This window comes from Lagopus leucura, unplaced genomic scaffold (assembly GCF_019238085.1).
Source record: "Lagopus leucura isolate 7727_CA_CO unplaced genomic scaffold, USGS_WTPT01 Super-Scaffold_100034, whole genome shotgun sequence".
Lineage (NCBI taxonomy): Eukaryota > Metazoa > Chordata > Aves > Galliformes > Phasianidae > Lagopus > Lagopus leucura.
The window spans coordinates 79,182-92,650 of NW_024962283.1; the positions used below are offsets into that span (position 1 = coordinate 79,182).

At 40.7% G+C, this 13,469-nt stretch overlaps 1 protein-coding gene and 1 long non-coding RNA gene across 16 annotated transcripts in view; one reads left to right on the top strand and one right to left on the bottom strand.

Annotated features, from left to right (window-relative positions):
* The window catches only part of SIK2 (salt inducible kinase 2), a 57,563-nt gene that overhangs the window by 22,755 nt on the left and 21,339 nt on the right, over positions 1–13,469 (top strand). For all 14 annotated transcript variants that reach the window (XR_006181070.1, XM_042882615.1, XM_042882616.1 and 11 more), the window contains exons 5-9: positions 2,887–3,011; positions 4,930–5,053; positions 7,567–7,787; positions 9,039–9,191; positions 11,393–11,557. Coding sequence is in view for 13 of the 14 variants with exons in the window: in XM_042882615.1 (XP_042738549.1) it covers positions 2,887–3,011; positions 4,930–5,053; positions 7,567–7,787; positions 9,039–9,191; positions 11,393–11,557 (788 nt within the window). In the remaining variant the exon portion in view is untranslated. The remainder of the gene's footprint in view (positions 1–2,886; positions 3,012–4,929; positions 5,054–7,566; positions 7,788–9,038; positions 9,192–11,392; positions 11,558–13,469) is intronic.
* LOC122186170 overlaps positions 1–13,469 on the bottom strand; it is a 62,668-nt gene that overhangs the window by 20,308 nt on the left and 28,891 nt on the right. Inside the window, exons 1-3 of one of the 2 annotated variants that reach the window (XR_006181072.1) lie at positions 7,156–11,562; positions 6,559–6,687; positions 3,578–3,699 (exon numbers count right to left, since the gene is read on the bottom strand). This is a non-coding gene — a long non-coding RNA (uncharacterized LOC122186170). Of the gene's footprint in view, positions 1–3,577; positions 3,700–6,558; positions 6,688–7,155; positions 11,563–13,469 lie in introns of those variants that run through there. The other variant, XR_006181071.1, reaches the window with a different exon arrangement.

Consider the following 13,469-nt stretch of genomic DNA (forward strand, 5'->3'; position numbering starts at 1 on the left):
CTATTTCAGCATCCTTGCTGTAACGCTCCTTAGCACCCACAAACACTTGACAAGAGACAAATTCTACAATCAGTCCCTTGAAATTCCTAAATAAAAAGTGTTTTAGTCATCTTGCAAAGTACTCTTCAGGATGTGTTTACAATGGAAGAACAGCACTTAGAATTGCTATAAGACAGGTGAGCCGTGTGCACTGCTGTAACTAGCAGTTCCTTTAAGATTAGACTGAGCTTTGGAAAGAGGAGGCACAAAATAAGGACAGAAAAGTATGAGCTATTTGTGCATAACTGGGAGACCTACAGTTACCACTGCCTGCCTGAGTCTGTTACCTTACAGTGCACTACCCACTGTGGACACTTCCATGCTGAGAGCTGGCTGGTTGCGTAGCCTTGGCTCTCCGTAATTCCTCTATTATTCCTAATTAGTACATTTCATCAAAGACAACTAAGAATATCCTCCTCAGAAGAGTTGTCCTTTTTAACACAATAGAGACTCAGCACTGCAGTGTGAGCAGTGAAGCAGAGGTGACGAAGGTTGTAAAGGGGTGCTCTTGATGAGAAGAATTAACCTGGGGTATGAAAAGACTTGGGATCTCTTCAAATCTTGCTGAAATCATTAGTGAACTCATAGTTGAAATAGTTAATAGCAACAGTCAAAAAGCTTATGAGGTCATGCTGCTGTGTGTGTGTGTTCCAGATAACTTCTGAACCTGCTGAAACCAAATTTGATGGAGTTTGTGTCTTAGTACATGCTGAAGAAAAATCGTGAAAGGCAAAAAGTGTTCTCAGACTCTACAGTTTTGGTGTTCTTGATACTGTGTCTTCTGCCTGCATTATTTGTTATGTATATTGCAGGAGTGCTGTTCAATAAACTGGAGCTCTGGTGACTTACTAGGAAAGCAATCAAAGACTTCTAGAGTCAAGCTCCTCTAAAGCAATTATGTGCTACTGTTAAGCCTGCTAAATTTTTCTGTTTAGTATCTGCGTATTGACTGACTCTGGGGATTCTCTCATGCAGTGATACAGAGCCCGTAAACCAAAAGAGGCACCAGCAGTGCCCAGTATAGCGTCTCCTAACCACAGTGTATATCTGTACTGCTATCTGCTGATTGGCAGCACCACACACTAACGTACCTCTGAGTCAGGCAGCAGCTGATAGGACTAAATCAACAGACTGACCATTGCATATCAACATGGCTGACTTTCACAGCATTCCTCAAGTCACACCAATATGCTGTATTACTCTGTGGGAACTCCAAGGGTAAGTGTTATCACTTATGAAAAGCAACACAAAGCAACTTATAGCCTTCTACTGCATGCTCTGCTGCAGTGTGGAGGAAGAAGGGGCAGGGAACAGCTGAACCATTGTTCAAGCAGTAGTTGCTCAGGGATGAACATAAACAGCATCACTGTGCTTGATGGTTTTTGCACACCAATCACTTGGTAATGTTCTGTTCTGTGGTCCTTCTGGAGATACAGCCAAATTGTTTGTGAACTGAAGCTAGTTTGCCTGAAAGTTTTAAATCCAAAGAGTGTTTTCCTTATTATCAGATCTCTCACCTTGAGGACTTCTCTTTTATTTTAGTACTAACAGCACTCGGGTGTCATGGGACGTATGGGGTGTCTGCAGCACAAAGGGAACAGTGGACTAAGAGAAATGTGGCTCCATTGAATTCTATGGGAAGTGGAGCTGGGATTTTGACTCAGCATATGAATAGGTCTATCCATATAGTGTACTTCAGAGGCTTTTATTAAAAGCCTGAAGAGTAAGACAAGCCTTGTATTTTAATACCAAGTAGTGCTGTTGAAGCAGTGTGTTCAGAATGGGTATCTACAGTGGATGTAGGAGGTCCTTCATTTGCTTTATTCTTCATTCTTACTGCCCCCTTAATGTATGAACCAAGCAAAGAGTGAGAGTGATGGTAGGAAATAAAAGGAGCTGTAAGGTCTGTGCTGTGAAGATCTCTGAAGACTGAGAAAGGTGAAGTGACTGACAGGAGAGCAGCTACAGATCAGACGCAAGGGAGTTTTAACACCCACATGGAATTCTGCATTCTGAAAATGATCAGCTGTGGTTCAGTTACTAAGCCAGCTTCCTCAATGCTACTGTTGTTTGCTGTTTTGTTCTAGTAAGAAAAAAAAACCATGCAACTCAGGAAAACAGCAACAGGGTAATCTACCGTTTGTGGCAGGCTCTTTTCTGGCTTCATCTCTCTATTCAATTGTGGCTGTCATTTCATATTTAATTATTGGATTGATATCAGTAATGCTGAAGTCCGGAAGTCTGGTTTCATGTTAAGCTGTAGGAAGCCTTTTAAAAGAATGGCTCAGTTGTAGACTAGTAAGGTTTACTGAGAGACTGAAAGAGCTATGGGCAATCCTAGGAGCAGAGCTTCCTTCCTTGCAGAAGGCTGTGTGTGCTTGTTGCTTTTGGCAGAGTTCCTTCTTCCCATCTCCAAAACTGATGCTTTTGTTATCAATTTTGTTTATTCAAGGCTAGAGAGTACCTAAAGAAAGCCCAGGATATCTCAGATTCAGCACTGTGGCTCAGGTATCTCTTCGCAAGTAAATAAGCTCGTACATATGCGTGACATTTTGTTGAATTTTAGTGATAGCTGTTCATCAACTCAGATTTAGCAAACTGCTACAAGTTTACTTAAAATTTCTATAGGTGTTGTAGAATATTTTAATGATTATGCCATTGTGAAAATAGCAGTAGAGGACATTCAGCATTCTAATAAATGCTTACAGTGGGAGTAATGATAAAAGGATTTATGATACAGCCTTTTATGAATGAAGGTGAGCTTTCAGGCCCAGCCTATGCCTACGATTATTCGGTGTGTCATGCAGCTGGCATCTGGAGTGACTTTTCCCCTTCATTTCTCAACAGATTTTGGATTTGGAAATTTCTACAAGAGTGGTGAGCCTCTGACGACGTGGTGTGGAAGCCCACCATATGCAGCTCCAGAGGTCTTTGAAGGACAGCAATATGAAGGACCCCAGCTGGATATCTGGGTATTGCTATTTTATTTACTTCATTTTAAGTGGATTCAAGTCAACTTTTGGGAAGCTGGAGTAAATGAATTGCCTTTGAGTTTTCTTAAGCTGCAGATAACTGTTGCTCTTTAGGTTTACTCCTTGATGTAAAAATGCCTCTTAACACCAGATAAAATTAAAGTTACCTATCTACATGCCTGTTAAGTGTATGTTGTAAATCTGTGTAAGCATATCAGAGGAAAGCCTGCACCTCCTGCAAAATCTCCCTTGTATGAATGCATGAACTTTGCTGTTTATGTGCCTCTGGTATTTTCTGTGTTAAGTGGGGATTGAACCTGTTCCTGAAGTTGATGGGACTCAGAGCATCTGAAACTCAGAAGAGATGGAGAGATGATGGTTGCTTTCTTCTCTGAGTTGCCTGTTTCTGAATCTTTCTGTGTGCTATCAATGCAAGGGAGTCACCTTCATTCTTACACAATTGAAAAGGGATAAGACTGAGCCAAAGAAGTTTTCTGTGCCCTTCATCTGTTGTCAGCCTGCTTTGTCATTCCAAATTTTTATTTATTTAATATTCTGCTACTTACAAGACATTCACTTTCTGAAGCAACCAGACACAATACAACTTGGCAGCCACTGCTCTGGTATTAGGTTTGCGGTGATACTATTACACACTTCATAACGTAGGCACTGACATCTTCGCCAAAGCCTGGTAAGCAAACAGTGCACAGAAGGTCACCTTTCAGCTGCTAATTAAAATGATGCTAGTTCTTTTAACAAAGAAACACTGTGCTTTTATGTACATAGATGCATACGTGCATTTGTCTATCAATGTTATCACACATATATATGTTATATCACACATATCACACATATAAATGTTATCTACACATATATGTAGACATATTAAAAAAAAAAAAAATAGGCAATTGCCTTTCTGAATCTTCAGTAATTGACAAATAAGCCTACAGTAGGTGTCAGTTTTGAACATCAAAAGCGAATCTCTGAGCTTTGGTAAATATTTCTAAGTATGTGTGACCCTAAATTATTAACAGAATAAACCTGCTCACAAAGAAAAGCACAACTGTTTATAGTTCAGATAAAGCTTATCTGAAATTTAGCTTCACTTATTTTCTGAGATGATTCTGTATCTCTAAAAAGTTTTAAGGTAAATGTTAAATGTTTTCCTTTTTTCCTCCTAAGAAATTGAGTGCTGTGACTATCTGCTGCAACTCATGGCATGAGAGTTTGGTGTGGTTATTTCATTTGCTGTGGCTATTTCATCTTGTGTGGTGTGATATTTTTCTGGCATCTGCTGCAGGACGATTTCCACTTGCAGTGCCAATTAACTTACGTGCTTCACAAAATTAGTCTGGCAATTGGATGAGAGCCCTTTCCCAGATTGTCTCCTTTTGTTCGTTTTACACAATCCCCTATGCTCAGAGTACTGTGCACAGCAGTACAGATCCATCTTTCCCTGAAGATCGCTGTTGATAAAGATACCAGGATGCCAGGTTTCTTACCCAGGTTTCGGCAAATTGGTAAATGTGAAACGTTTCTTATTTTAAGTGGCTGCTGTTTGAGGTTTGCTTTTGTTTGAATGACATTCAGAACAATAGTTTCTGATTCTTACCTTAGTTTGGGCTTGCTCTGCAGGTCTCATTTAGTCATCTGTCACGAGCTTCCTGCTAGCAGCCAGAGTCTCCAGCATGCTATGCTTCAACTTACCTGCTTATTGGCACAGATACTGCAAGCCTAGCCACTTGGGGTTTAGTGTTCTAAGGTCTAACAGTCTTCAGAATTCTAACTCTACTATGTATAAATTTCCTGTTTCTCTGGGACATAATTTACAGACTTTTCTGTGACAGGATTTGGCTAACCAAGCTCACCTACTTTGCTTGAAGCCTGAAAAATGAAAGGAATATTCTCTTTCTTACAGAGCATGGGTGTGGTTCTTTATGTTTTGGTCTGTGGAGCATTACCTTTTGATGGGCCAACGCTCCCCATACTGAGGCAGCGAGTTCTGGAAGGAAGGTTCAGGATACCTTACTTTATGTCAGAAGGTAATGGCTTGTCTTGTATTCTTGCTATGTTAAACTTTGATTAAATTCTAGAATAATCTCTGTTGCAGTACAGTGAGGGTGGTATATCTGCCCAGCAGATTACAGTACAGCAAATTGTTTCTCATTTTGCAAAGAAACACAAGTAAAAGCCTAGGTGAGCTGTATGTCTTTGCAATTAGGCTACTTCTCCTAGGTAGGCAAACCAGCCCATTCTTCCTGCAGATTGCAGTGTGGCTTGTCCGTAGACAAGGAGAAAATTGAAATAGAAGGTGAAGGATCTCTCATTCTACTGTGACCAGGAATATGGGGACATAAGGGGAGAGGCACATTTGTATAGCAATTAACTTTCATTTTACAAGGCCGTAAACATTTTAATCTGGGAAGAAAATATGCTGACAGCAATATCACTGTCATTCCTAGGTTGTGGATTGAGCATTTGACAGTGTCTGCTAAACAAAAGCAAAGAAATGCACGATGAATTCATATGCCAACTTCTTGTACTTGTGGCACTCCCAGACACAACTGACTGTTAGATCTCTGCCTTACCTAACTGCCCCATCTGTTGGGTTTCCCTCTGCCATGTGCCTCTCAGATGAGAACAAATTGGGCCATTTTTGCACAGTTTGATGGTGTCCTTCAGCTTCCATTTATTAAAGGGTCTCCAAACCTGATTACTTCAAAAGAACTTTTCCTGAATCAAATCCCTTTTCAGTATTCTACTTTTTATGGGATTTTGTTTATTTGTTTTAAGGGAATTAAAAATAATTTTTCAGTCTGTTGTTCAGCATTCTGTGGTGCAAAACATTCTGGTCCACCCCTTTTTCATTCTGGTGGTGTTTAGTGCATGCTGCACCTGAAAATAGCTGCTATTGTACAGCTGATCTGGTTAGCTCAGCTATTTGGTCGCTTTTAGCAACACTGCACTGCAGCAAGCCCTCAGCTTCCTGGGCACAGTCTGCAGCCTGCTCTGAGTTGTGCTGTGTTTGTGACTTTGCTGATATAAGCATGTGAACTAGATGCAAGAACCTCTGTGCAGGTAGCAGCTGTGAGTTAGGAGAGGACAAACTGAAGGTTAACCATTGTAGGGGAATGTGAGTAAGGAAAGGACAAGATAAGGGTTAACCAATGTATAGGAATGCAGGTAAGCAGGATGTGAGGCCAGATAACTTCTCGACACTCAATTGTAAACTTGAAGAAACATGACACAACAAATGGGTCAGGATGGGATTACTTCTGTTGAAGACAATGAGCTTTCATCCCATGACCACCAGGAGACCCCCACTGCCCACGGCGCATGTGCAAGAGGGAGGGACCATATACCGGTGGGCTCTTGGAAATTTAATGAATATGTATGCAAATTCTGGGAAAATCATTGATTATGTATTAGTTTAGCCTAGATCTGTACTAAGGTTTTGCCCTACATTCTGCAAGTTAGGTGGATCTATCCCCATTGCATCCGGTGTCTGTGCAGCACTGAATAAACTGTACCTGCTTTGTAATCTTACTTGAGTTACAGAGTTTGATTCCACACGTCAGCTGTTGCTGTGATTGAGGTGCAGATGGGCTGTTTCATTTCCAGCTTTGCAGCTTCCTTTGCTGATCACATGGTGTTGCAGGGAGTGGGGAGAATTTGCCTGTTAGCAAAACATGGAAACCAAAAGAGATCAACAGGAGTAAATAGCCAGAAATCTCTCTAAACTATCCGTCATAAATATTTGAGTTGGCTGGCTCATAGCATCTTATGGTCAGCTGGAAATGCAGGACAGATTGGTAAGCTTACATTAGTTAACTTACATTGTTATACTGACTTTTTATTGCATGAGAACTGTGTTCATCTCTTGTACCCTCATCTCCCAGAACCCAACTGAGATCTCTGTGATCACTCTTTTTAGTACTGTTGAATATGTAGTGGTCAGAAAACAGTGACACCCTGTTATATTCAGAATCACTGTGGCACCTAAAGCACTGGTTGTGCTTTGATCCTGGAATTAAAACAGGTAAAACTGCTCTTTGCCATTGGCTACTATTCACAGCCACAGATGCATTTTGTGAGCATTGGGGTGAAAATCTTTAATAGTAATCAGTTTAATAATAAAGCTTACTTTTGCCAACCGCTTGTTCCATGAGCCTGGACATGCTATTTCAGAATGCTGGAGGAAGATGCTTGTTTCCCCACACACATTTCCCAGAGGTTTTTGAAGCTTTATCAGTTAATGTTGGCACTCAGGAAGCACAAGCAGCTTCAAAGAGTTATTAAATGTTACCTCGCCCCTTGTGTAGGAGCTATGTAGATGTAATGGCACTGTGCTTTAAAGAAGCTGGGTCTTTTTTTCTTCCCTCTTGTGTGACTTTTAATCTTGTTTTCAAAGATTGTTGTAGCCCTCAGGAAATGTTTTTAGTGCCGGAGTCAAGTAGAAGAGAGGCAGCTTCCTTTTGTCACGCTCTTTCGGGAGGTGTCAGGTGAAAATATGCAAACAGTAAGCAGGCTGGTAATGTGTTTTACTCCCCAACAGATTGTGAGCATCTGATTAGAAGAATGCTGGTCCTAGACCCATCCAAACGGTTAACGATTGCTCAGATTAAGGAACACAAGTGGATGCTGATAGAAGTTCCTGCCCAGAGAACTGTTCTTTATGCCCCAGAACAGGAGAACCAGCCTTCCATTGGAGAGTATAACGAACAGGTTCTCCGGCTAATGCACAGCCTTGGAATAGACCAACAGAAGACTATAGAGGTAAACCAGTCTTGAGCAGTTGTCCATGGAAGGGAGAGGGAGATCACAGAAGTACTAAGCAGTTACATGTTTCCCTCCAATCCCAACCTGTGCTTCTTACTAAATGTAAATACTAACAGACTCCTTGTGGAGTTAACACAGTCATTTCTTTATACAGTGGTTGACGCTTTTAACCATTGTAGAGGCTGCACTTGAGTACTTCCTGCCAGAGGAGGCTTCTCTGCGTTATAGAGGTCTGGCTCCTTTTGTTTCTAGTGATTTGGGATGGCCAGTACATTCAGGAGGTCACTCCTCTGTTCTCAAATTTCTGAAGGCTTGGGACTGCTCCTTAACATTAGCTATAGGTACTGCTGCACACTGGAATACCGTGAGCCTCGTGATTTACAAAGGCCCCTATACTAAAGCTGATGCTTTTGTTGAAAATATCCAAATAATTTTTGTCAGGACGGTGTCTCTGATAAAAGCAGATTTTATTTGCAATTGCAATGGCAGGTGTCCCGGAAGCAGGAGCACCTCTAAGGACACAATGACAGCTTTTTGTACCTTGTTTCCTCCTTTGCCTATCCCTCTCCCCTGTTTCCCCAACGGCTGGGTGCTCCAGGTTCATAATCTTATCAAAGTTTACATTTGTTAATTGGTGCGCTATCTGGTGTCAGTCAGCAGCCATCCTGTTGTCTCCAAGATGTCTCAGTGCTCTTCTTGTCGTATTGATACGGTGATTTTCTTCAAAGTCTTCTGTTAAACAAAAAGCACGGGGAGGCGGGGCTGATGCCAGGCCCTCCGATGTCTCTTCAGATGCTTCTTTGGGCAGGGCATGACTTGTTCTCTGGTTTGATCCTCATTTAGGATATTCTCACAATGGATATGACAAAATACACATATATACACTGTATACTGAGTATGCATTCCTAGGGAAGGTTTGTCTAGAGGATAAGTGATGCAAACTATCAGAGTAAAGTAGAAAGACTCCCAAAAAGAACTGTGACAGTGGAGGCCATGAAATAAAAAATATTATCCAATTCTAACGCAGAAACAACATTTGATTCTTACACTTTGCTTAGCACTCCAATTTGAAACTTTCTCAACTCCAGAACAATGTTTGCATGCTGTAAACCCCTCTTCAGTATCTTTCTTTTTTTTTTTTTTTTTTTTTTTTTTCCTGAGATGACAATTCTTGCTTCTTGGTCTCACAGAATGTAAAAAATCACCTGTATTTGACTGCACATAAACTCTTACACTTTTCTTTTTCAGTCACTGCAGAACAAGAGTTATAACCACTTTGCTGCTATCTATTACTTGTTAGTGGAAAGACTCAAATCGCATCGAAGCAGCTTCCCTGTAGAGCAGAGATTTGATGCTCGCCAGCGCCGCCCAAGCACCATTGCTGAGCAGACAGTAGCCAAGGTGAGGTCTCTTTCTAGGCAGATGTGAAAGTTGACTGACTTCATTCTGAGTCCCAAAATGCAAACAATAGTTTAAGCTTTAAACAGGTATTCGAGTGCTTTAACCTTAGGTTCCCTTTATTCCCTCTCTTCTCTTTGTTTTGCTCTTAACATCCCTTTTGTCCTTTTGGGCAGCGCTTTTTTGGCAATATGGTTAAAGAGAAAGCTTGTGCTTCAAAGTGGAAAGCTTCCATTTTTGAGAATTTCTAAATTTTTGCTTGGAAATCAATGGTTGGAGTATTAGAGAAATACAATCTGTGCAATGCTTGGAGTATCTTTAAAGTGATCCACAAATAATTTATGGAGGGCTCTGCTGGCATGGGGGCTAAAGCATGAACGCTCTACAGAGTGCTTTTAAACAGAGGCAGTCCAAAAAGACCTGTTGAAAATAAAATTATTTTCTCACCTGCTGTTCTCTAGATATGCTTTCTGTTTCCTTGAATTATAGAGGTACCCAAGAGAAAATAGCATTGATTTGTCAGGTTAAGAAACTAATTCATTGTGTTATTACATGGCAAATATGAGAATTACTGTCATGAGACTCTTTGTTGCTCAAAACTCAGGTATGTTCCTAAATAAGGTCACTTCTGCTGAAGTTTGTGCCGTTTTTTCTTCCTGTTGTGCAGCAAAGGGATTTCTCAGCATGGCTGCAAAACCTCTGAGCATCGACAAGCACAGAGCTATTGAGACGACTAATTGATTTAAGTCTTAAGAATGCTGTGTGTATTTTATTAGCAGTGGTTGTGTGCTCCCTACATCTGGTGTCAGCCCATCCATTGCAAATGGCTGTCCAATTAGCATCCCTTCTAACTATACTGACTGTTGCAGCACAGGCTCTGCAGCTATTCAGTCTACTTCTTCCCTTGTGATTTTCTTCAGAAAGAAAGGTCGTGCAGAGTTTATCATGTCGTATTCCAATAATACTCAGGTATTTTTTTAACATGTTCTTTTGTTTCATTAGGCTAGACACAAAAGTAGAGCTTTTAATTTCTATTAATGCAAAACTGGAAACGTGAAAGACTTGGCCTAAGATTACTCAGATTATTGTTATTTCAAGAAAATACACTCTCAAATTTATGGCCTCATAGGTACTGTACTGCTGCTGTATGGAGCAAGTACCTGGGCCCCACTTCCTGGAGAAATTGCAACTAGTCTGCTCCTGTTTTGCTTAAGACAGCAAAACATTGTTTTTAGGTTCTGCTGAAATTAAAGCCAAACCACCTCAACTATGAAAACCCAAGTCCATGCAAAATCTGACTGACAAAGGTTAATACCAGCTATGTTCTTAGATGGTAGATCTAAAGACAGAAAGACATGGTATTCAAAGGCAGATTATTAATTATAAGATGTATTAAAAGTAGGTGAAGAGAGATGAGCAAGGAGGAAGAGAGAACATAACAGGAGGTAGTTCATTATTGTACCATGTTCAAGTTTTCTATATTCTATAGCCACTATTCCTGCTTTTTCTCAGGACTGCAAGCAATTGTGTTTGGTGGCCCTGCTAGGCAGGGGGGTTGGAACTACATGATCCTTGGGGTCCCTTCCAACCCGGGTGATTCTGTGATTCTGTGATTCTGTGATCTGTGATATCGTGAGCAACAACGTAGCTTGTTTTTACACATGGTGGCACCACAGGCTCCAGTATAAGACTGCTTGTTTTATTTTGGATAGACAAGTTCTGTGTGTCCTGCATGTCAGGAAAACAGTGGCTTTCACTGGTTGTTTATCCTATTTTCCTAATTTTGCCATGCTTGCCTTCACTGATGCACACATCTCCTTTCAACAGTTCTGTTCTATTCTTTCTTATTGTTTTTCAGCAGGAATCAGTGCATGTTAGAGAAGTCATTGAAACCAGCCCTGATCCTCTTGGTAATATTTAGGGTGTTATATGTATAGAAAGGAATTATAGCATGTCATATGTAGGAGAGCACCAAAGAGTCCCACTTTCCTCGTTGCTAGTAAGTGCTCAGCTTCGATAAGTAGTTAGTGTAATGACACTTTTTCCCCCCAAGTTTAAGAATGTGATACATCAAGAATGAGGGAACGAATTCTAGAGTTCCGCTTTGGAGGTGGGATGGGAATTGTTTGTTTTTAATTTGTGACTTTGTACACTGTTTTCTATCTAAAACTGTTCAGTTTTTGGAGTTCTTTCATTTCTTTTAGGCACAAGCTGTGGTGCCATCAGTGAACTTGTGCTCAGAAAACACCAGGCTGCTACGGTCCCCAGGACTTCCCTCCACCTCAGGAGCAGAGGTCTTTTCATTCCCTCCGTCCAACCGCCAAACAGAGACGGCATTTATGGAAGAAGAAAGAGTCAACACACCAAAGGTACACCCTAGCTTCACCCTACTGTTGTGCCCAAATTCAGTAAGACTAGTAAAACATGGCTGCCTTTTAAATTATTGCCTTGCATCTTGTACAGCTTTCTGAGGCTCAGTGGCTGCTTCTCCACGTTGGCAGCCCTTCCTACCAGTGCACTGCTCTTCCTCCAGACTAAGAGCTGGACTCTGCACTCCCTGCATGTTCTTTGTGCTGAAAATCTAGAGCAATCCACTCAGCTAATCACAAACAATTCAGACAAATGAGAACAGGAGGGTTTAATGAAATCTTCAGCTGGCAATGGAAGCTTGTGATTAAGTCATTAATAGATCTTTTAAGTGTAGTATTTTATATATCAATTTCATAATAAGCTAGTCAAAACAGTTGCATTTTTTTTAGTTTCTTTTGAATGGTAAATAGTCTGCAGGACCTCCAGTCTGTCAGAGCCTACTAGAACTTCAGCATTTCAGGTAGGTTGTAGGGCTCTCAGATGGGCCATTCCTGTCACTGGAAATCCCTGTAAAAAGTAAAACTGTTTAAAAAAAAAAAAAAAAAGCCTATCTCATCTAATAGGTTCTGCTTTCTTTAATCAGACTGGAAGACTGTGTGTATGTTTCCTGCACCTCCACAATTAACGGATTAAGCTGACTCAACTAATGTGATATGTCAGCTCTGCAGCCCTAGAAATGTACAGTTACAGCTCAGCTATGAAGGGAGTCATAGTCTGATGGATTTTGTCATCCAGCTTTGAGGTCTGTCACAGTACTCTGCAAGGTAGCAAAGAATAAGTAAAATGCATGAGGTTGGCAGCATGGGTACAACACAGCAGCTTTTATGAGGATATTGCTCAGAAGAACTGTATTTGTGAAGTGTGTTATTCCTGTGAAATTTTTGTTGTTCTCTCTCCTGTTATATCACATTATAACTTTAATTTTAGCACTTCACACTTTTCCTGCTATCAGGCAGGGTTCTGATCTCAGGCTTGCCATTTTGAGGGTTTTACTACTCAGTTGCTGGTTAGTTACTGAGAACGTGGTCCTGGTTCTCATCACTGCTTTAATTAACTCCATCTATGGGTCCTTACAGTCTGAAAAGCAAAAAGTATTTCAAAGAGATTTGGAAATTAACTTTTCAAACTTAATTTTGTATGCACCATTGCTTTTGCAGATGACATCTGGCCAGAGTAAAATCAATAAATGGTGACTACAGTGAGGTGTTAAATCACAAATGGCTTAGGAATATTTCAGTGTCTATCTATTACATGCTATGTCTGCTAAAACTTCTGAGCTCTGAGCCACATGCTGTGGTAAACTGCAAAGAGCTGACAGCCCATGTGCTCTCCTTTCTATTCCAGCAGTTCACTAAATATTCTTTCCAGCACTACTGCTGCCATGTCACTAGAAGGCTTTTGAGTGGGAAAGTCACAAATGGAAAGTGTGCAAGGAAATTAGGCTTAAGGATGTCAGCTACTATTTAAAATAGATGCAGCAGATGCAGAATTTTTCCATGCAAGAATCATCATTATACTGAAGCTCAAATTAGTGAAAGCATTTCTCAGTACTGTTTTAAATACTGTCCTGGAGTAACTGCAATATAGTCTGCTATTGGGACCATCTGTTAATAGCTACTGTTAATGCAGTGAACTTTCTTTTCCAAATACATGTATTTTCAAAATACCAGAAAACACTGTTGAATACAATTTACCAGTCTTATGTAGCATCATCTACAGCAGTGTAGTTTTACATTAAATGAATGTGCTGTTTCATTCGTATTTTGCTCAATCTGAGCCTGCCAAAGCTTGTGCAGCGGGATAGTACTCAGAGCTTCTAGAGTATTGCAGAATGCCAACAGTATGACATGGACCGTGGTCCTCAGCACACCAGTAATTGCATATGGAATTGGTTAAGGTACAAAAGAATTC